General features: G+C 38.0%; 1 protein-coding gene across 8 annotated transcripts in view; it reads right to left on the reverse strand.

The window, feature by feature from the left end:
- Nucleotides 1-24,573, reverse strand: part of MIB1 (MIB E3 ubiquitin protein ligase 1) — an 83,086-nt gene that overhangs the window by 21,543 nt on the left and 36,970 nt on the right. For 7 of the 8 annotated variants that reach the window (XM_056330848.1, XM_056330847.1, XM_056330846.1 and 4 more), the window contains exons 12-15: nt 23,309-23,460; nt 4,897-5,029; nt 4,445-4,531; nt 1,513-1,674 (exon numbers count right to left, since the gene is read on the reverse strand). In XM_056330848.1, the coding sequence (XP_056186823.1) occupies nt 1,513-1,674; nt 4,445-4,531; nt 4,897-5,029; nt 23,309-23,460 (534 nt within the window). The remainder of the gene's footprint in view (nt 1-1,512; nt 1,675-4,444; nt 4,532-4,896; nt 5,030-23,308; nt 23,461-24,573) is intronic. The other variant, XM_056330849.1, reaches the window with a different exon arrangement.

Below are 24,573 nucleotides of genomic sequence, written 5' to 3' on the forward strand. Positions count from 1 at the left end.
ACAAAGTGGGGGGGACAAGTGGGACGACAAAAAAATCCAACTCAATAGTTTGATCAAGCCAACACAGGAAGTACTGGTTGATCGTGATTTTTTTAAGCATTAGGCAATTGTTAGGCAAAGATACAATCATGCAGGGAATTGTTTGCTGTGGCATCCTCCCTCCCACTTTTTTTTTATTAGTATTTTAATAGAAATGAACTAGAAGTGTAATTACTTTTTTTAAAACCAAAGATACATCTGAAATGAAACTAGAAGAAAAACTTTATTCTTTGAAACATAAAATACCCCAAAACTAAAATTTAAACAGACAGTAACACCCCCACACACACACTTCTTGTGTTAAAAAACTCAAAACACAACCATTCTAGTTTCATTGTGGATGCCACTGATAAGATGGGCCACAGAGAAACCGACTGAATCAGAGAAAAAGTATTTATCTCCTGTTCATTCATTTCACAATTAAATACATGCACACAAAGTATTCTGGACACCTCTCAGAGTCCATTTCAGATCATGGAAACAGCTGAGCTGCAATTGCTTTCCTCCTCTCACTTTAAAGGACACAAGCATTTTCTTACATATGCCAGTCATGTTTTGAATCTCTTTTCAAAGCTTATTCCAGTGTACTTAATCAGTGAGATTAAGGAACCAGTCTGAAAAACATCAGTTGTACAGTGGAATTACTGTTTTGAAACTAGTGGGGTTTTTTTTGAATGAAACACAAAAATCTTACCACCTACAGCTAGAATTAGAACATATGACGACACTGGTAACCAATGATTCAGCAAATCTGATCCACTGTTTTGTTGTGCATCTCTAAAGGAAGACTGTTGTTTGTTTTTTCTTAATCCAAATCACTCCAGAATTTTATTTCTTCTTTGCCTATCAGCTCAACTATAAACCTTATCTTTGCATATGGGGTTCACACAGGTTTTCAGGTGTAAGCATTTCTTTTTCCAAACATTTTGAAAACATTTTGACCTTTATTACCTGCGGTTTCCTTGACTACTTCCTTACTACAGCACAACTTCTGAAATGAACTCTGTCAGAAAAATACGTAACAATAAACATACGAAGATTAAGAATGCCTTGTTCTAATAGAATACACTTTCAGAAGGTTATAGAAGCAGCTAAACAAAGCTACGAAGTCATGCAAGATGTTGAACCACAGAAAACACTTTTAGTCTTATTCTGTACTGTCATACTGTTTATTTCTCTTTCCTAAAAAACTACTTCTGATTTTTTGGCAGTCATACAAGTTCACTATGGAAGACAGAATTGTCATAGTATTTTGAACAAATAACCCTATTTTTCTTTAACAAAGATAATGCCTACATGTGAAAAGCCACATATAACAGTATGATTTTTGCCTACACTGCACTTTAATGCAGAATGCCTATGTAAACTTATGCTGCCAAAAAACAGTTCAACAGTACAGAACTAGAGAAAGTAGACAAATAAAGAGACAACTGTACAGGAAAAAAAAGGAATAAATAAATGCATTTTATTTACTGTGTTCTTTGATGGCTCCCAAGCAGTATCTACCTTGCCCACATCTTGCATGTCTTGGAGTTGGCGGAGCTGTGACAGGGTGTGGTGTCTCAGGGCTTCATGCAGGGGAGTATCCCCATCTTTATCCTGAATATCCAGCTTAGCACCTGCACGGACTAAAAGCTGAAAAGAGAGAGAACACGATTTAAAATTCGAAAAAAGCTATTTATTAATTTTAAAAGTAATTTCAGGAAAGTAGGGTTTAGGATGCTTTAGGACGTCCAAAAGGGTTATACTTTTATCTTGTTACAATTCACAGTTGAGTTTGCTTATATTTCCACATATGGGGCTCCCCCTCAACTGAAGCATTTATCTCTTTGAAATATCAAGCTTTTTTCTGCAGAAACCTAATTCTTGCCTGTGCTGAGGAAGTGTTACAAAAGATGCTATTTTAGAGGATTCCTTCTACCATCCAAAGCCTTTAATTCTTACAAGATAGCCTACAAACAATGTAACACATTACAGCAATATATCAGAAACAGAACAAGTGAGCAATACTTTAGACATGTACATATTCTTTACTATTAGGCTTCAACGACCTCGAAAATCGCCACTTCCACTCCATGCTAAACTTTACAACTTAATTTACAGTAACCTCTCAACAGCAAAGTAGTTAAGCACGCGCTTAGGCCTGCCCTTACTCAGCAGAAGACATAAACCCCAATGACATTATTAAATACTATCTCAAACTTCAGAGAAACTGTAAGACTCATCTTTAAGGCTAATTTTAGACACATATTCCAGGTCACATGATATGAAAGCAAGCATAAGGCTGCACAGGCCTTCCTATTCATTTTGTCTTTGCATACAGCCATCCCATAATTCAATGTCCCAGAACCTTCTTAAATACTATTAAAAAAAAAACCCAAAACATCCACACACGCTGACAAACTACAATTGCTCCTGAAAATTAAACCCTGTTACCGTTGCTGTTCAGAAACCTGTAGACAGAAGCTGAGGCTTTAACTTTGGTTTTGAGCTTTTGCTGCTCTGCAAAATTCCGATTAGCAGCAGAAGTAAAAGGCATGGCCTAGAAACAGGAATACAAGAAGGGGGACCTCCCTCTTCAGAACCTATATGCTTGCAAGGATCTCAGCCTCTCAGAACCAAAGAATCTCAGTGTCTAGAAAAGGCTAAGAGAAAAATAGCTTGAAATAAATTCAGAACTTAAATTTTCAAGGAAATATCTGCCTGTCATTGACTGCAGCTTACCAAAGCTTTCCCAAACTCTTCTTCCACAAGTAAAACCAAGAAAACCAGCTAATAGTTGCAACAGTCTCCTCCCCATCTTCTTACACTCTCTAAATAGACTTACTGTGACCCGATTTTCTTTCTCATATTCATATCCTGTGTCTGCCACTAGTAATTTACTGCTTAAGAGTTTCTCCAGGAAGAAAATCTGGAAGAGAACTCTTTCCAGAGCAACTGGGAATCCTTGGCTACCATAGAAATTCAAAGCCTTTGCAAAAGTTATAATATATAAATATGTAAAGAAGCAGCAAACCACCACCCTTTGTCATGGGAGCAGGGCTTTTAAAAGAGCCCTGCTACCTTTGACCACTATTCCACAGATGCCTGAGGGTACAGCCCAGCCCTGGAAGGTATCCAATAGGAATTAATTCTGAAATACGGAGCCAACGTGTTCTTTGCACGGCTGCATGAGCTATTTTAGGACTTCTCAAAGTTAATCCAACTCTGAAGTACGGATACTCTACAGGGACATTCTCTGATACATGCACATCAGTCCAATACGCATACTGTTCTTCTACATGCCTACCTTCCCGCTCATCTGCTAGATTAGTATTGTATTCCCAGGTACCGTGTCAGTTCCAGAAGGGCACAAGAACTCACCAAATATAGCTCCCAAATAGCCTGCGGGATGCAAATGACACTGACTCTAGGAAATCATTCTTTTGGTAGCAAGCAGTTCCAGATATAGGGCCATATCACATGTTTCACTGTAAGGGGATCACTTCCATCAGCCCTTGGATATGGAGAAACCTTATGGCAAAATAATGCTAAACAGAACCGCAGATATAGGTCTGTGTAAGGGGGACAATTCTCTCTAGGCCTGAATAAGAGACAGTTTTTAGTATAAGGTGATTTTCATTCTACCAAGACAAATTTTAAAGATTTATGCAGAGGGCCAAGGCCAGGCTGATGTATTCACTCACAGGGAGCATCCTCTGCAGCAGTGAGTGCTCTCTGACCCTCAACAGCCCACGCTAGCAATCCAAACACTGTCACATAGGTCCCATACGGACAGTGCATGCAGGCCACAATGGGCAAGCTGTGCTGTACTGCCATTTCCTGTGCCAGTAACAAAGTTTATTTAAATTGAAGTATTAACTTTTGCAGCTGTGCAGGCAAAGAACAGAAATAGCATTGCTTTCACTGGTAAGGTACCTGTTACTGCTTATAGCTCTCCCAAGCTAAGAACAGGGAAAGTTACACTCAGAAGACTGAAAAGTAGGTAAACTCATGAGAAGATCTTTCACTTAGCTACAATTTGCAAAAGCTATGAGTAAGAATAATTACTCATCAGCAAAAGGCATCAAAAATACAATTTGAAGGTCCCTTTACAGGACTGCAAGACTTAAAACAAGTAACAGAGCAATACATTCTCCCTTAGCCAACCAGGAGGGATGCTGGAATTGGCAACTGCATAGGGAAAACCATAATGCTCATGTACAAAAATTTAGCATTCCCAAAACATCCTTTGTATTACCACCTGACTTTCTGGGCAAGTTGGCATTGATGATACAAATATTCAATGGCTACATGTTGTTTTATCATTTTTCAAATGTTCGTGAAGTACCCATGTCTTAACAGCTACAATCAGCTTGAGTCAAGTAACATTAACCATATGGCTTAATGCAAGTAAGATACTTACCCTAACAATTTGTGTATGCTGTCGTTCAACGGCAAGGTGCAGAGCGGTTTGCTGGTTCACGTTCTGGATATCCAGGTTAGCATTGCCCTGAACGATATTCAAAGCATTAGAGCACTATCTTCTACATTCAAGGCAGTCCATTAGGGCAGTGAATATGACCCTGAATATGACTCCTAGTTTGGAGATTTGAGAGCAGAAGTGATTAAGTACTTTTACAGTTCACTATACCAATGCTGATCTGTTGAATCAAAAAGTATCAAATTTTGCAGTCCCTCTGCACCGTTAGGCCATTGTAATGATCTCAAGGGAAGTTTGACCTTTAGAGCTCACCACGTGTCTCTCTGCTCCACTGCTTCTGCATTGCGATTGCAGGCATCAAGCAGCAAACTATTTTCACATCAGATGGTTAAATGAAGTGTGACATTTAAATCCTCCTGAGAGGAGAGTCCTACCTGATGCACCAGAAGTTCAGCCACTTCCACGTGATTATTGAGAGCTGCCAGATGCAAGGCAGTGTAACCATCATCTTTCTTCTCGTCAACGATCCATGGTCGTGGTAACTTGGACAACAATACACGCATTGCACTGAAATAAACATGCAGAGATGGCATAAATGGACCTATAATGTATTTGTTAAATGATCACGGGACAACAGTAAAACAATATTCATTCTCAGAACTACAAAGTAAGCTAAGCTAACAGTAGTATTTTTTCAAAAAGGGAGTGGGTGAAAAGCTATAGCGACAGCTCCGAAGTATAATAATTTCATGTTCAGTTCCTTCTAGTTAAAGCATACAAACAAAGCATACAATACCCAAAACAGACTGTGGGAATCACAGTTTTTCAGAAGAATGTTATCTAGCACTAAAAAGTTCCTTAAAAAGAGTATTCACACAAATTCTGAAACATGGACAATGGAATTGTTCTCCCTCAAAATCCTTATAGCAACCTTAATTATTTAATGAGCAAGTTTCACTCTATTAGATTTCTTTATGCCATGGGCTGTAACAGTTAAGACTTTCAATTTCTGAGATGAAACTGGAGTACGATCTCTCGGGCACAAATAAAATGGATGCTGAAACTGTACAGTGAATATTAGTGGAGTATTTTTGTAACAGATAGTGGCTGAGTATACTGAGTTTAACATACCATGGTAGTGTCTAGTATTCCACCCCAATTCTATATGTGCTTAGCAAGATGCCTATCAAAGGAAGGGGATTTATTATCTTTTATCTCCAATTCAAGGGCAGGGAAAAGCAAATAGGTATTAAAGCAGAGAAAAATCCATTAAGTCCAAAGACTGCAGCGGTAAGGGTATTAATAACACAATGCTAGATAAACAAATTGCTCAATCTTATATTCTCTCAGAAATAAATTTTCCTTAAGTTCACGTGCCTTCACTTAGCTTCTGGAATAGGTAAGTAACCAAACTTAATGTTTCTATTGTCTTATCTTTATAAACAGCACGTGCAGCTCCCTTACAACAGTTCCTCAGACACAAACAGAAAGCCAGAGACTACTGTAATATTGTGCCAGGACACCTCTTCTGTCATCTCACCTTTCCCTACTGTCGAAGCAACATGCTATTTACAGGAAAACCAGAGCTTCTTCATAAAAGTCAAATATAAAAATCCAAGTAATACTAGCTAATGCAAGTGGAACCACTCAGTCACAGAATGCCTCGCACAACAGATACTACAACTGAATTACACAGTTCTTCATTAGCCACCTGATATTGAAAACACAGGATCTCAATAAGCCTCATAAATATCCTCATAAAATGAGCCTCTCAGCTTTTACTTAAAAATATTCTCAACAGATGAGTGCACTGTCAAGTAATAGCGGAGCTCCTAATTAATTCCAATAAATCTGTTACCTTGAACATCCACACCGCATCAGTGCTATTCAATCCTAAGCTCTCCTTTAGAGTAAGCCAAAGGGTTTCCTACAGAACAAACAAAAAGCTGTGGTTCGGGGGATAGCTCACTCCAATGAGCCCTCCTGAAAAGTAGAAGGTAGGCTACGATGAGGTAGGCTACTGTACCAGTAAGTACCTTCCTACACACTGCTTGGATGCTGTCCTAACAGACCCTGACTTCTTAAGCATCTCCATGTTCTCCTGCTACTGCGCTGAGTACGCAACATAAATCCTCACTTTCATACTTAACGCACCATCCTGGCAGTTGCAGTGTAACAGTTACTTTCTTTCTCCAAATTCGGTGTCTCAAAGAACCAGAACTAAGCTACTGCATCTCCAGGCCACAGGATCACACAAGCAAGCCCACAGGAGACCCATGACCAACTGCTATGTGGAGCATCCACAGCCAGGCTGGAGGTTTGACCTCTGCAGCACGGAAATAAGCATTTGGCCAGCAACCAAACGCATTTTGCAGTCTGTAGGTTGCCTCAGACTTTTTAGACTCCACCATAATCACAGCTTTCTTGAGGTAAGCAAATAAAAAAGAAACCATTCTCAACCTCTTAGGATTTTTTGTCTTCCTGGCAGGACTAAGCTTCTCACTTCCTCACAGTCCAAATCACTTAAAAAACAGCAAAATAAGACAGCAACACTTAGCAGATTGTACAGTACTCATTGTGAACCATTGCTCAGCTTCTATTCATAACACCTTCTACAGCTCTGTCATGTGCTAGAGAAAGACTTGAATATTTTTGAGGAAAAAAACGCAAAACACCAGCATTAATTCTTTGAGAGATTCACTTACGCAGGAATTTCCAAAATTAAGGACGTAATTTAGAAAAATACAAGTCACCAAAGCTTTATGAAATGTGGCAAAATTAACAATGCAACTAGTACTTGTTTAACACCATTTATTTTGTAATGAAATTATGTATTTTCAAGCCTGGGATATAAATATGTCTCTGGTTCGCAACATCAGAACTGTTTCTAGCTGCCTTAGAGAGGGAACAAGTCTGGAGCACTGTGGTTTGCATCGTATCTGGACTGTATCTGGGCACACCACCATCAGCTCTTCAGAAAGCTAAGCCGATGCAGAACACATCTCAGGAGCGCACAATACCAGTGGCACAAGCAGCCAGTCTACTTTCTACAGTGGCTTCCCTCAGGGTATCGTGCCATGTAAGCTCTTTATCCTCACCTGCCAGGCTCCAGGCTTCTGAAGACCCTGTAAAGCTCTAGAGCAGGGGGTCCTCACACTTTTTAACCAGGGGGCCGGCGCGCAGATGCAGTGGCAGGCAGCCATCTGCGGCTGCTTGGTTTCCCCCCCAACCCCCGGCGGGGGGGTGGTGGTGTCTGTAAATACCGGGGGCCGGATTGAGGACCCTGGGGGGCCGTATCCAGCCCGCGGGCCATAGTTTGAGGACCCCTGATCTAGAGTATCTACTGTGGATCATCTAAAAAGCGTAACAAAAATTACCTGAAAATTCCTTATGACTGAGAGAAGCAATATGACCACTGTGAATGACCAGTAAAAGGCAGGACAACAACAACCTAACGAAAAACCCAAGGTCAAGAAATTTGTTTTACAACTGCAGCTACAGCTATATGGGAAGGCACCTACTCTCGTATCTGTAACTATAGCCAGCTTGTCTCCAAAGTAGCTTTAGTCACTAAACACAGAGCTGTCCTAATCAACTCAGATGACATTTTATATCCTTTTCTTCAGTAAGGAAATAAGGAAACTGTCAACTCCACAAATAAATAAAATTTAAAGTACATTCACACACTTTAACAGATGCATCAAGAAATGAATATATTTCTGAAACATTATTATTGCCATTTAACGACTCTCATCTTTGAAAGAAAAGAAGTAAATTGACTTAATATTTTGTATGCTATGAAAAAAACTCATTCATCCTAATATCTGCAAGAGCGCTAGCTGTACTAGATCCTCTTTCACATCTTTTCCTATTTAGTTTACTGTCAAATACCAGGAAAACTTTCATCTGAAGTTCAACCGTAAAATATTTGGGGGTATCTTGCTTTCATATAAATGAGATGCCTGCTACATTTTTGGATGCTTTTAACATGTACTGGTACTACTGAAAAAACAGAAGTACCAACAAAACAAACAGCTTCTGTGTGTAATAGATCTTTATCTTACTTTTCACAGCAAAGAATCAGAGGGCCAGTAACTACTCCTCAGTTGCTTCTGCCTATGCAAGTGGAGACCACATCTGTCTCTCTTCCAGACTGTGCTAAACTACTGGGCAGCAGAATGGCAGGATGGTTTTATGGCAAGACCCCTTAAAATTGTGCAAGATACTAACATGCTACAAATGGCAAATTGTTGTATGATGCCCAGCGGCTGCATCCTCCTTCTCATTAGCTGAAAAGTAATTTCTTCCAAGGCACAAGATCTTTTCAACGCCCAAGTTCCTTCACTGCAGCCTTCCTTCCTACAGCTATTCTATTTTGCAGGATTTTCTAGAGCTGCTGCCAAAATTTTGACAGCTAAGTGGCTATCATTTAGAACAATACTCACTGGAACAGGCATGCATAGTATCATAAAAAGTCGTATTAGTGAATTAATGTTGCATGCACGTAATTACACAGTAATTTCTGATTCACTTTTCCACACGAAGTATTAAAGAAGCCAAGTTGTACTGCTCCATTTTAGGACCACAACACAGATGAGTCCTGAAAACTTGTTTTCATCTTGTATACAGTAAAACAGACCACAGACTACTTTCACTTTCACCTATCAAAAAGGTCAAGAAATCACCAAGTATAATGGTAACACTGACCATGAAATCAGCTGAAGAAAACTCTTCAGACTATCATCTTCAGTGTATTCAGCTGTTACAGATTACGTGGCTGAGTAGCTGCAAAGATTATTGATAAGATGCTTAAAGCTCTGATCGAAACACTGAAATGACACCATTGCTATGCTATGTAAAGATTATTACTAATAAAAAAACTGTAACAGGTAAGCTTTGTAATATTTGTTGGTCTGCGGTATTTTCAGGTCAGCATAAAGCTGAAAGATTTTGGGCCTTTTTCAGTTGGATGATCTTCTGCAAGTTCTGAAATTTTCTAGATGGGACAATCAAAGAAAGACACTAGTGAAATTTTTTGAGGAAGCTGTCTATAAAGCTTTGAAGGGGATGAGGAAACTAGTTCTTCCTTCATAGGAACTAAACACCTGCTCAGTCAAAAAGGTAATGAGAAAACACAGGTGCTTAAATCAAGATGTATGTTGCTTTTCCCAGCTCAGCTGTTGGGGGTACACTAACTCATAACACCACCACAATTCACCTAACTCATCCCCATAAAATGACATTCCAGGCTCTAATAGTTAGAAGAAGTGATTTGGTAGAAGGAACACCCATTTATACTGTGTTACATTTAATTTGAGACATTTCTTTCATGTTTTTTTTTTTTTAATTCAGGTTTTTAGAGGTCTGCAGCCACAGCTTAATACATATATGATCTATTTAAGTTATTTATAATAGCAGAATACAAATTCAACAGCACTGATTTTATATCTGCAACATAAAATGCATAACAGACCTGATGCATTTTTAGCCACAGGGCAACGGTTTCAACACTGGTTACCAATATTAGACGTAGCAAGAAAAAAAAAAAAATAAATCATTGTTATGACCAAACATTTTAACATGTGGTATACTATTCATTATCAACCTACATATAAAATCTCTTTCTTTATGCAGTACTTGACTCCTAGAATTTTTACAGATGCTCATCAGCATTACCCGAGAATGCCACATACAATAATGGATTTATTTGAAAAACCTACAAGATCAAACTACTTGTAAGCAAGATGAAACTAGCACATTGTTGTATAAAAGATTCCAGATTTAGCATTCTTAACTGCAAAGGCATCCTTCCACCCTGTTTAAAAAGTACATAAAGAAAAACTAGAGAAGATTCTCTGCTACCAGCTGCAATTTGACTGCAGAATGATTTAAATGGGGAAAGTAGGGAACCTGTGTGAGGGTGGTAGGGTGGTTTTGTTTGTCTTCAGGGTTTTTTTTGTTTTTTTAAAGAACAGATACTTAAGCATAAAGAAAAAACAGAGGCTACTTCACAATCAGCATACCACATTTAACTTAAATTGCTACTGAAAGACACAATCCCACTTATCCCTGCACTTCAGTTCCTGCATTATCTTGGCTCTACAGACACATTGCTGTCTAGTGAGTGAAGCAACCTGCCAGACTCCTGATTTGGCAAGTTTGCTTTCAGACAGATCAATGAAATAACCCAATTTACCCTACGACTTCACAATCACTAGAAGCAACAGGAGTAAGGAAATGATGAAGCCAGAGCTGCAGTGAGGGCAGACTGCCCTTTCCAGAAGAAACGTCTTAGATCAGCATAAACCTACCAGGAATCGTATCTCTAGGGGTTGTAATGATTCAGTGCACTTTCTACTACAAGTTTCTCTACTCCCTTGTCATTCTGCTCCCTCAGGTCAGCTTTCCACTGGCTCAGTGTGACATGATTTCACAAGGTATTTTACAACAATCCTGGCTTGAAGCACTCCCCAGCAGGCCCGAGCCACAGTTTATTCCCACCCCTGGCTTGGCTAAACCTGTTCACCTTTTTTCACTGGTACATCCTCAAACAGTTGAAGGAACAGATCAGATTTGAAGACAGCTTCCATTGCAAAGTTGTCTTTTAAGGTTATATAGTCTGACAGGCATTTTACAACACAACAGAAGCAAGACTACTTTTTACTAAACCCATTCTTCTTCTCTGACTACCACCTCTGCTCAAAAAAATCCCCAAAACAACCAACCCAAAAAGTGGTCCTAACACAGCATCTAAGAAGTCACCCCTTCTTGTTGGATTATTTCTCATACAGGATAGCACCCTGAGCCTGCTCACTGTGAAGCGAAGGAATACTTGTACCAACATAGCGCAAGAAGTAACACAGGAGCAGGACAGCGCTATTTTTGGCAACGACATGATCTTAAGCGTATGTCAGCACACAACTTCAAGCCACATCAGTTCCCTCATCTGGTTCCCACCACACTGCCTGCGCAGTACAGGGAGTCACACTGGAAGAACGAAGAAGGAAGTATCCCTCAGGAACGAGTAACAGAGCATAGATTAATACCTTAGACTGGTATTACCAAACAGACTGTATCTTTACATTAGAGTTTAATATTTTGTATCTGACTGATGGCTCAGTTAGCACAAGTTTAAATAGGCAGGTTGTTTCCTTCTTTTTGTCCCTCGCATTTTCAAGTATCACTTGGTATCTGAAAAAAATCTGTCAATATACGTGAAACTAAAGAAACAATGCGGTATATAAATATACATGGAATTCACAAAAATGTGTTCTATATTAGCCTAGATCTTACATAACAATTTTGTCTTCAGCATATGATTGTGAAATTGAAGAAAGAGAAATGAAAAAAATAATATGTGACTTTTACCAGAAAGCTGCACTGCAACAGAAGTTACAGGGTAAACAGCTACCAAGCACAGGACAAAATCAACACAACAGAAAGCAAGGGAAGTATAAATCCAAGATAGTGCTGTGTTCAGGGCTTTGCAATTCACTCTCTATTCCACAGTACTAAACTTTAATATATTAGTAACCACTAAATATATCAATATTCATTGAGAAGGCATTTTCCTTTAATGTAATTTTAGATCAAGAGATTTTCAGCTTTTTTACTTTTCTTCCTCCTAAGCAACAGAAAAATTTTTGGCTGAAAAAAGACAGTCTTGAAGTATTTGGGTTCCTGACTATTGTATTTAAATGACTAAGTTTCAGTTACTTTTTTCTGAAGAAAACACTGCATAAACTCCCTATGAATAGGAAAATCCCTCTTTTCAGATTTTAAATGTGTAGTTATTAGTCTTATTATTACAGGCCAATTTTGTACACCTGAAAGATTAACAAAGCGTACTGTTCACTTTATTTCTTCTTTTATTTTTTTCTAAAACATCTGAGCTTTTTTTTTTCCAAAGAACATCAGCACCTCATTTACGCATGCGTTTACTTTTCAAAAATTAATTTTATGGCTAAGCATTATAAACAAAACACTACAGAATTATTAAACATAATAGTATGGAGTTATATGAGTTTACTACTTAAATGTTTTTCAAATCATTTCTGATTCGAGTATGGAAACGTGGGGCCACAAATCAGCGCCAGCTTCTTCTTTATGAAATAACAGTACCATCTGCGGCCGAGAACTTAGAAGCAGAGGCAGAACAAGGCCGCTTAGACCTCATGTTAATCAGCGTGTCGTTTACTCGTGGCATTTTTCACTGATCAAGAAACCAGGTTACACAACCTGCTGCGGCAGCGCTGGTATTTATTGTTCTGTATCTGCGTGAAGCCCTTGCCTTGCTACTAGCAGGGCTGCCTTTTTTCCCCTCCTCTCTCTCCGACACCCCCCACCCCCCACCCCATGTTTCTAAGTATAGTGACAACCTCATCAGGGTTTACTAGTAGCAGCGCAAGCTCAGTGAAAACCTGGGAAATCTAACTGGAAACACGAGAGAGCGCTTTATTTGGCATTGCTAAAAAAACCTGGGGACAAATGGCTCAGCGCAGTGGAAGTGCAGGCTGCACAATCAATAGGCAGAGCGCTGGATAGCAGCTCCCTCCGCTCCCGGATCGACAATCGACAGCTGAGAGACTATTTTTTGCAATGGTTGACTAAATATGGTCAGGGAAGAGAGAGGCACAAGAGAGCCCGTTTGCCTGGGAGTGCATGTTTCAAATGCTTAGCTGCCTATAAAGCCGTAACAGTTTTGCTTGTGCCCTCTAAGTGGGAAATACGGTTAGTGTCTTCTGTAGTGTGCGTGCAGGAGCCCTGACCTCGCGAGCAGACTTGACCTCTGAAGATGGAAAGTAGCTTCAACACAGACCTGCCTACAGTTAAGCCTGGAAACATAACCTCAAGCAAGAAAAGATGCAGTGCAATATCTAAGGAACTAGAAGAAACCAATATTTGCCGGGGGAGGGGGGAGACGATCGCGCTTTTTTTGTGTGCCTTTTTTAATTTTTTTTTTTTTTTTGGAAGCAACTCCAACTTTTGGGGGCTTGGTTTTGGTTTTTTGTTGGGTTTTTATTTTTCTTTTTGCCTGTGATGATTTTCATCTGACAGTGGGCTAAGTTCACCTTCCCTTGGCTTCCTAGCATCTATCCTTGGAGCCTTAACTCTCAGTCCAGCAGACATAAGGTATAATTTCTATACAACATCATCCATATTTTAGTATTCCAAGAAAGGCAGCAGGTGCCAATTAGGCACCAGTCTTAATGCTCTTTTTTTTTTTTTTTCCTTTTAAGTTTTATCTATTTAAGGTGGTGAGGTACTGTATGCACCGACACTGCCCCCCCTTGCCTCCCCCCCCCATGTAATGAAGAGCTGATTCAGCGAATAGAGTGAGAGAGCACTCAGGATGAGATGGCTGCTGCTGATGTGTCTCTAGGTCATTACCTCTCTTCCAACTGCAAATGCTGCATGATACTAAGCTTACAGGTAATAGAACATCAGGAGACCTGCATTATTCTGCACGTTTAAAGGATGCCTATGACTTTCTGCATGTCTATCTTATTTACTAGAATGTTTTTTTTAATTGTTATATTAATCCCTATACTCTGGGAAACAGCTTAAATTTGAGTGTGTTAAAGTATCAAGCATTTGTAGTGTAAAGAGCAGGTTGAAAGAAAACAACATTAGTCCAAATTTCATAGGAAAGAAAAAACCCCAACTTGCTTGGTAGGTGGAATTCTTTTTGAAGAAGATAAAACTCAAAAATTGCAATGCCATTAGCTGGTTGTCATTTCAGTTGAAATATGTTCATATCTTCCTATGCACAACTAAAAGATAACCAACTTTGAAAAGAAAATCTAATAAACAGTGTGGTAGTGCGATGCTGAGTTCTCAAGTAGGACTAAGCAAAATTTTCAAGGTGCTTTATCTCAGATGTACATGAAAACAACCTACTTAAACTAGAATGTGACTGCTGCGATTCTAATGCTGCATTGCTGTTTCTCCTTGTAGTACTGTGCTAGCTACTGCTACACTCTGATTTGCTCTCTATCAGCTGCACTAGGTTTTTGTCATGAGCTGCAGAAATTCTTCCTTCCTCTGCTCTCAGCTTTCCTTACGACTATTACGTTTACTAATTGTTAAGTTTATTTCAAATTTACCTTCTAACGTCGTACAGACGAAGCTTACCCTTTACTGTAAACCCGACCAACTTCTGAAATGACAAATTAAGCAACCATAAGCTATATCTGGCAGCCCCTTAGAAGTCAAACACATACTGGGGGTTTGTTTCTTTAAGGGTTTTGGTTTGGGGTTTGTTTGTTTTTTTAGTTGACAAATATTTCAAGTGTGGAGAAGATTTTGACAGAAGCAGGTGAGTGCCAATTTTAAAAAATGAGAAAACTGCTCGCAGAAGTACTGAATAGGTATTAGCTTTCATGTGTGACCTTTGGCCTAACAATCCAAATACTGTCACAGCAGTTAGAGGTTGTTTTCTTAATTCAATGTCATCATCTTTATGATAAGCAGGATCACCAGTGGCATGTGCTGTTGTTTGGTTTGGGTTTTTTTTTTTTTAAACCACTCTGAACTACAGCAGAGATAAGTATAAACCTGCAAAGAGTTCGCAGAATACTGGATGGGATGCAAAAGAGATGGAATTGGGATTGGGGAGGGTAGGAAAAAAGTTTGTAACTGCCATATTAGACAAGTGTGTACTTCCCTTCAGGACACTAGATGCAAACTGTACACCAGCATGGAACTCTTTTAGAAGACCTGGGAGGAAGCTGAAGTCTTTACAGTGGAATACAACTACGAATTCCAAGAAAATACACTGCAAAGCTACCAGAGATTCAACTCTCCACTCAAATGTGGTCACTCAGAACAAACAGCAAGAGGCTGCAAAAATCTGGAAAAGCACTTCTAATGTCCATGCCATCCCAGAACAATGAGCTATAACCGGCTTTAAGCCACTGTGCAGGTAAATTGTATTACAAAGTTCAGTTAGAATAATAAGTTTATTTCTATACCAGTTAATCATAACATTGCTCTTCCAAAGAATTGTCAGCCTGAGTTTTACCTAGCAACAGCAACAGAAAGCAGCAAAATAATTTTCAGGTTCATCCGACAGGTAGTCGGGCAAAAGTGTGTGTACCTGCTCAGAGTACATACTTCTTTATGTACCCATATGAACATACAATGCTATGGAATGTAAAGAAGTATGTATTTTTGGCAGGCACGGAACGACCAGTAAGAGGAAACTGAACAGCTGTTGGAAGAAACAGGTTTCCCTCTTGTTTGAATGACATTCATGTGACAAATTGGCTTGCTAAGGGTCAGCTGGTATTGCCAAAATAACTCATACTTGTTAGTAACAAATCACAAAACATTAAATTAAGTGACTATAAGAGTGGGTAGGCAGAATTGTTAACAGCTGATAAGCAGAACATTAGTTGTAAACAAAGAATTCAAAACAAGGCTGGAAATGAATGCTTGAAATGCACCAATTAAGACTGCAGCATAGCTGCAAAATTTATCATTACTAGTACTCCTCACTTAATAGATAGGAAACTAATTTTAAAAGCCTGATTATCAAAAAGTATCTAACTAAAAAAAAAAGCCATTGTGCTACTAATCACAGCCAGGCTCTGTGTTACTTCAGACGGTAACATTCAAATTTACACCTACCAAAGAACATTTAATCTACAGGTTGCAACTGAGACACAAGTAGGAACAGCTAAGAAATTAAGGCTGCGATTTAGAGAAAAGAATATCCAGAATAATTGAGTATGATAACTTCTGCAATATATGAGACTTAAGTTGGAATTTTCTCCCAATCAGCACTTATTATGCTCACTGAGCTCTTCGATACAAAGTGCAGTGTCAGGTTTATGCACAGAAAGTGACAATACAGAGATTTCTAGGCCACAGTTGCTAATCAGCAAATTAGAGCTATTGACAGATTCCTAAATGAGAACACAAGTGACAACTACAACCTAAAAGGCAAATTATCCTAAATACTATTTTCAAGTAAGCTGAATTTATCTTAAATCCAAGTCTAAGAAAATTGGCCATGAAAATGTGACTTTGCAGCATCCAGAAAATTTTAAGAACCACATGAAAAATAATCCTGCAACAGTTTCAAGTTCTAAAAGCAGTATTAATTAAAATATACTGGTGCATACCATATCCCTAAGTAAAAACACTCAACATCCAATTCAGGAACAAGGCAAAATACAAGGAAAGACCTCCTGGCTCACCAATCCAACCATTCATATTCATGACAGCAGCCTTCTAAAAGCAGTTATTAAATAGGATACGTCCATGATAAGTAGGTACATTTGGCCCAGATAAAAGATTTAACTGTATCCCTGTGCTGACTAAAGTTTCTTGTTTCTTTTCCTCCCAGATAAATAAAATCAATACACAATTTTCAGGTCTTATTTTTGAACACTCACGTAATTCTCAAATAGCTATACATAGCATGCTATTTTTATTATCTCAAACTACAGAACAACATATACAAGAAGAAACATTATCTTATCAGAACCATTTTCTTAAGTAAGATATTAATATTTGTTTTAAAGCTATTTCTCTTATGAGCAGATATTCTGGCACGAGGACTACAGTATCTTTAAATTTAAACCCAGTTTATAGTGGGAAACAAATCAAACCGTAGTAGCTTTTCTAAATGGAGCGATGCTACCGAACTTCAACATCCTCACAGAGGCAATCTGGCATTACCAATAGCTTTACAGAGGGGTTAATTCCTAAGCATTTCCTTCTTTTCCTGAAGACTTCCTGTCCTCCCCAACAATTGATTTGGCTTCCACTATGTAAGGAGACAAACTTTTTAACAGCTTGAATTTAACTTGAAAGGATTTTGGTAACAATTCTTGGTGTTGTGTTCTTTCCTGTCTTCTTTGTATAACATTGCAACACTATTCCAAAACAAAATGACAGTTCGAGTGATACAAAAGTTAAAATTATATGTTGACATTACTTCCTGCTAGTTCATGTTAACATATCCTAAGAATACATATCCAGTCACTCTAAAATGTCACATCCATCACTTAGATCAGCTGTTCAGTTTTAACTGAGCACACGTTGAACTTTGGGCATCTGCTGACACAGTTGTAACTCAAACATTTCAACTGTGTGACTGACAGGGATAACAGATGCTGACATTATCAAATGCTACACGGCTTTTTTTCCATGGCCGTTTTTTGTCCCGATATGGCCAGTACATGAAACTGTATTGCCATCCAAAAGCGCACTTGAGCAGCTGTATCTGTAAAACGGTTCCTGTATAACCGGTAAAAATAGCAACTAATTTTATAGCCATCTTAATGCTTAAGTCCAAGTGACACACCTGCTATGTTTCTATTAGGATACATGGTGTTGGGAATATATTTACATAAATCTTCTCACCAGCATCAGACTATGCAGCAAACAGATGTAGTAGACTATACTTGACATACACATTACTAGTGAATGGCTTGAACTAAGGTTGCCCCCTACTTCTCACTGCAGTCAAAGCTCAAAAAGAATTCCACATACAACATAAGAAAGCTACGTGAGCATGCACAAGTGTATTAAGGACCTTAATTTAGAAGAAATCAAATGCAACCCTAGATTACTCTTTAAAAGCTGTATTCTTCTGGCATTAAATGTTTTTACGTATATTATCAGGGTAAAAAAATAATAATCCATTCTGCTACATTATATAATAATGTCTACAAAGTTAATACTAACCAGAGATACAGTAATGGCATTGAAAGCACTTGACTTTTATACTTATGCTGTAATCAACTACAGCATTAAAACAGCTGCAAAAGGGAACCTGCCAGAAAATGAACTGGGGGGTGGGGTGGGGGGTGAGGGGGGTAGGGGAAACTGAAACCTCCTTCCCCAGTAAAGTTTAACATAGAGAGGCAAGGGAGCTCTACATGAGTAGAAATTGTAAGATGACAGTTTTTGGTCAGTACTTTAGAATTTCATTATTGCAGACAGAAAAAAAGTTAAAACTGTAACTATAATTTGAGACTCATCCAAAGATCCTATGGCAAATACTTTAGGAAGGAACAAACCTGGATACCGTACAGGCTTTTGTGTATACAGCTTTCCATTTTGCAATCTCTAAATTAGCAAGGGAATTTAAATTTGCATTGTCTAGAAACAAAACATCTAACACAGAAGAAAGCCATGTTTTCTTTGTGAACTGTTCACGTACTTAAAAACATGTTACTGAATTATAACCTTCCTGCACTCCAATGCTGTGCTAAAGCTGGTAAAATGGAACCAAATCACCTCTTCAATGGATTTGGTCCCCTTCAACCAGCTGTAGCTATGCATTGATCACTACAGGATTTCTTGTATTTTTAAAACCGGATGCTACGTGAAGTTCTGTATTCCACAGTTTGAAGGTTGTATTTGTAAGGAGCTACTGGCATTTAATATTCTGTCCATATTCAGTAAAAACTGATCTCTTACAACATTTATAAAGAATATAGGTAAAGAGTGAAATAAACATATTTTCCAATGATTTACTGTGTCTTGTATTTTCCCTCAAAGTCTGTTGCTCTTTGTAGCAGAACCGACCAAAAACCACTGATCAACGGGAGCAGTCCTGAACAGTACTGGTAATGTAGGGCAGGTCTACTTTCTGGGCACACCTTGTCTTCCCCTCCCCACCACCCCAACCACCTTTTTCATTTTGATTGCATAAAGGAGGAAACTCCATAGGGTAGGAACTGTTTGCCATCCTGTACATGCTGGGCATATTATTTACTATTTAAAGATAACAAATTTGTCACTGACCTCAACAGCTACAGGCTAATCTGCCATCTAATTATAGGCCTGCTCACGGAGATTATATTCTTTCTCCAAACCAATCTGAAAAAAAGTATTCTTTCAAAGCATTTTCTGACATAATACTTTAATAAGAGGTTTTAGGCACATGCTTTTTTTTTTTTTTTTTTTTTTGCACTCAGCTACAACTAAGCTTCAACCTACACTTACTGTCAGAACTGCAAATAGGAAATTGAAGAATCACTTTTACTCGTTTAGAAAACAATTGTGTAACTCTTCAGTTACCTCACAACTTGTCTCTTTGAGGACCCCCATGACAACCAGCACGTTGTCATGACCCCTGGAGAGACTCATTAACACTAAGTAGAAGTGAGAAACCTCACCTCTCAAACCCCTAGCTAAAAATTTCCACTGCCAACCAGTTCGTGCCATCTGCAAATCTAAACCCAAGGTGAGATCTAAGTAAGACAACCACCAAAGGGAAAAATTACAATTCCATTTTAAACCACAATATCCTGCTTGCTAGTTTATGAACATAAAGATAACATCTCCTTGGCATTGGAAAGTAGTATCTGAAGTCTGTATCTTACCCCAAGATTTTAATGTTTTGTTTTGAAGTCCAGCAGAATTTACTGCTCTGAAGAACTAGTTGTACACATGTGCAAAGTCAGGTCAGCTCTAAAAGCAGCCTCTATTTAAGATGCTAGCTGCAGTGTGAATAAAGCTGTCTTCACAAGATACAATGCAAATCTAAAACTAACTGGGGCAATAGATATAAAATATGCCTACACTTCAGAGTCATGTCTTCAGCTCAAAAATCTGAAGTCACAGGTATGCAAATAGATCAAACATAACCAAGAGTTGATAACATGGCAAAAATAACCAGACTGTACAGTATTTTCAAGTTTTACTCCCCTTTTTTCTGTCTGAAGAATCTCATTAACACTGAAGAAGCTAAGTCTGCCAAGCTTTTGAGTTTCACAGTACTTTGAAAAAAGTCCAAAATAAATGCACTTTCAATAAGACTGACTCAGTTAAAACTCACGAACAAGAAGCCATGTATTAAAGTCTTAACTTCCCCACATTTAATTTAAAATTTCTTTTTAGCTCTGTCTCCTATGTACAAGTTTAAAGTTACCTACAGCATAAGCTGAATAACATCCATTTTACCTTTCAGCATTATACATTAGCATCAAAAACAGAAGTTCTGTTTCTGTACCAATTCACAACGTATGAAGAGAAGCAAATTATTAAAGAGAAATATTCCACTAACAATAGGATGCTCTCCAAAACACACCTTGACTTCTGGAAAGCACTACCGAACAGTCAGGGAAGATTTAAGTGCTGAGAAAAAGTTAAGCTATTTGACATAAATTGCTATCTATCTTGCAATATTTATCTAATATTCAAATGTTTAGAATTATATATTTATTTTTATATTACAAATTAAAAAGTTTCAAATGTTCTTCTCTGCACAGTTTGTGTGGGTTTTTTGTTGGAGGCTATCTCTTACTGTTAGTAAGAGTCTTACTGTTAGTAAAGGTCAGAACTCGAGCAAGAAGCAGAATAGGTTTTGCACTGAAAATTAAATCTGTTCCAAATACCTATTTGATATCAACTGTAAAAAATTTCTACAGAAATCTAGTCCACTTTATTGTGGTATCCATGCACTTAATACATGCATTTATTTTATCATCCTCAAAAAGGAAGATGGATGTGGACTTTATCAATGCTTAAAAACATATGAGGTATAATTACAAGTGTGTGTATATATATACACACACACACACATATGCTTACATACATCTATGGATACATATTTAATTTTCATAAAATATTTATCTATTTGACCTTAGGGGTAATTTAGTGCATTGTATTCCATGTAAGGCACCACAGCCTGAAGCACAGAAACTACAGGTTAGGTGAAGCAGGAAAGCTTAGATTAGGAAAGGTAGGTCCTTAAGGAAGGTTTCAAGCAGAGTATGTTACGTTCCACTTGTGACCCACGTCAGCGACAGGCTAAAAGTTCAGGGGGGCATTTTTAACAGTTTTAAGTAGCTCGTGCTTAGTGCATTTAACAGATTATAATAGCTATCGTTCCAGATCAAATTAGAAAAACAAAGTGGCAAATACAAACCCCTTGGTTTCATTCAGAAACAGGCCAGTGGTAGAACTATGGAAACAACAATAAAATAAACTACTATCACTAAAGTCTTAAAGAAAATAAAACTTAACTTCTAAATGAATCAAACTATTGCAATGATTTGTTGGCCCGGGGAGGCGTGGGTTAGACATTTTTCACAATAGATTTTTTTTTTTGTTTCATTCTCATTAACTTGTTCCCAGGCCAATATGTAAGCTACACAATGTTGTGAACGAATGAAACTACTACTACTGTGATGGGAGACAGCATTCTCTCTTTTTCCATGCTTCAGAAGTGCTCAGATCCAACTGCAACCAAAAAAAGTAGGTACCAGCTTTAACATATCTAACTTTAGTAGATGCAAGTGAAACCCTGTGTATGGGGGGAACCTACACAGGGTTCAAATTACTAACACTGGAAATATTTTCCCATTCTTCCAATAAAAATCTTTGTAAAGGAGAGAGGATTCTGGGAAAAACTGCAATATGCCTCACATTCCACCAACAAACTGACCCAGTCTGAACTACAATTTGGATCCCTCCATCAAAGCAAACATCTGCTGCTCCTACAGAAAAAATGCCTTCACCCACAGAAAAATCTTGAGCATCCCTATGAAGAGGAGGTTCCCCCCCCCCCATACACTTGCCCTGTGTCTCATATTGAGATCAAAATCACACAAACCAACCAATACAAGAGTCTAAGGAAAGCATCGCAGAACAAAAACTAACAAAAAATACTCCACCTAGGTAGCTGGAGACAGGCAACAGTACTCCTGGCTAATGCTGTTATGTAAATAGGGAGAATTCACATTAAGTGAAGAGGTTACCAAGTCAGACTTGAAAGAATTGTCTTCTGAAAGCTAAAAATAAGCTCCCTTCACTAGGTCCTTGACACGTTCTCTTGCAGAACTTTTATGAGCACTGTAGAAAACAGTAAATGTATTTATTGTTCCTATCAACACTTCCAACCACTACTTTTACTTTGTGAAGTGTGATTCCATTCCATATATATATATAAATGTTTTACTTTTTAGCTATCAGTCTTGATAGCTGTGTTCTAAGAGACTAACCCAGATTTTATTCCCATATATTAATACACAGCCTTATTTGTCCAACTTTACTACTAAATTCTACTCTTCAGTTGAGTGAAGTTAAACAAGTAAACACACACATTTCTTATTTTGTGTAAACCGTACCGAATTCTCTACCATACAATAAAATACTACTGAAGCTCGAATGACAGCTCTGAAAAATACCATTTATCAACAACGTAATAAGCAACCAGCAAACGCAGCAGGTTTTCTATTAAGTTCTGCCTATGCAATAGTTTTTGTAAGCTATCTTAACTGAAGACTAATGCAGATGCATAGTATGCAGCTAGCATAAAACATGTTATGCCTTAAAACTAACTTCTTCCTACGAGCTGCTCTATAAAAGCTGAAATAAGAAATTCCTTCTATACATACTTCCAAGAAAACAAAAATTAAATGTTTCTTATACTGACAAGCATGATGTAACACAACAATCCTAAGATCACTTTATAACTGCATGGTATATTTAGTAATTATTTCCAAGTAAATATTCCTTAAAAACTCAAATCCCTTTCCCAATTCCAACATTCAAGAAGGGAAACATTTTTACAAATCCTATCTTAAGATCTTAATAGCTTCCTTACAAAAACCTTTATTGGCAAAGTTTTACAGCCAACAGAGGAAACTTCCCAGGTATCTGGAGTTACCTGAATACAGCATTAAACCAAACTGACTAGTAGCTTCATTCTAACAACAGCTTCTCAAGTATTAGAAAGATACATATCTAGGCAACATCAAAATTGAAGAAGTTAGTTACATGCAGATTTAAGGATCTTTTGAAAGAATACCATAATTCTACCCTCCCATACACGTTTTCCTTTTACAAATGCTAAAACAATCTTTAAAACCAAATCTTTACCTAGGGTTTCCTCTTAGCGCAGCATGGTGAAGAGCATTAAACCCGTTGTTGTTGGTGATAGTAACATCTGCTCCAGCTTCTAACAATACAGCAAGGATGTCATCACGTTTTTTACTTATTGCATCATGAAGTGGAGTGTCACCTTCAGAATCCTAAAACCAGGAACAGTTTACATAAATTTTCACATGTCCACATTAAAGAAAAAAAATGCGCTTAAATATCACTAGGAAACACTACAGAAACACAAAACAGTTCTTCAGACCTAAGAAGTGATGCTACACTGCAGAGTTCAGATCAAGGTGCTTCTGATTTTGCTCTGCTTTTGCAAATACTTCAGTGTGTAATCCTAGCCAGGGCTCCAGTATTCTGTGTTTACACTACCACCAGAACTCAAACCCAGAGCTCACTTATGCCTCGCATCTGATAGTACCGAAGCCACTGATGTCAACATCAACGCCTCCATATCTCATACCCAGATAGAGCTGATGCCCAAATTACAATTTATGAATAACAGGACAGCAACAAAATCTAACGCAACAAAGAGCGAACCAGTAAGGCTGAGGAAAGCAGGGAATCTGAGTAATGAATGCTAAGATTGAGCTAGCATAAAAAATATGCAAAAGACAATACCAAAAAGACAGCATGAAATAAAAGGATAAGGAAATCAAAATAAAATAAGAGCCCAGGTACTACACTTAGGCATATCTGTTAACCGAAGCAGATCATTTTTCATGAAGCAAAGGCCAATGTCCTAAGCAACATTAAGCTTTTAAACTTCTTGTGGCTAACACCAGATTAGAGTATTCAAGGTACACGAAAATATTTCATTGCATAATTGAACAGGCGAAGTATTTATATTTTTAGCTCGGTGTTTTATTTTTCAAATATCCCAAATAAGGGAAAAATACTTTTTATTCCTTGAAGCATTTTGTACATTACTTACTCAAGGACCTGAATGGCTGGACTGAAAAGGAATGCTCTAGACTAACAGTGAGAAAACACATCCATTTAAGCTTATTTGCTGTTATATAGGCAAACTCGCTAGATTTATGCTTCCAGTAAAATTCTAACACCATATAAGTCATGAAGTCTTTTGCTACTGACACTGACTCAACTGCAAACTGACTAACACAGAAACTGAACATTTTAGCAATACACTAGTATGAAAACACATCTTTATATCTTTACAGTGAGAATCAAAAACTGCCAAAGTGCTACAATATGGAAACACTTGAAACAGTTTGCCAAAACTAAATTATGTGGCT

The sequence above is a fragment of the Falco biarmicus genome, chromosome 3, assembly GCF_023638135.1.
Source record: "Falco biarmicus isolate bFalBia1 chromosome 3, bFalBia1.pri, whole genome shotgun sequence".
In the NCBI taxonomy this organism is placed as follows: domain Eukaryota; kingdom Metazoa; phylum Chordata; class Aves; order Falconiformes; family Falconidae; genus Falco; species Falco biarmicus.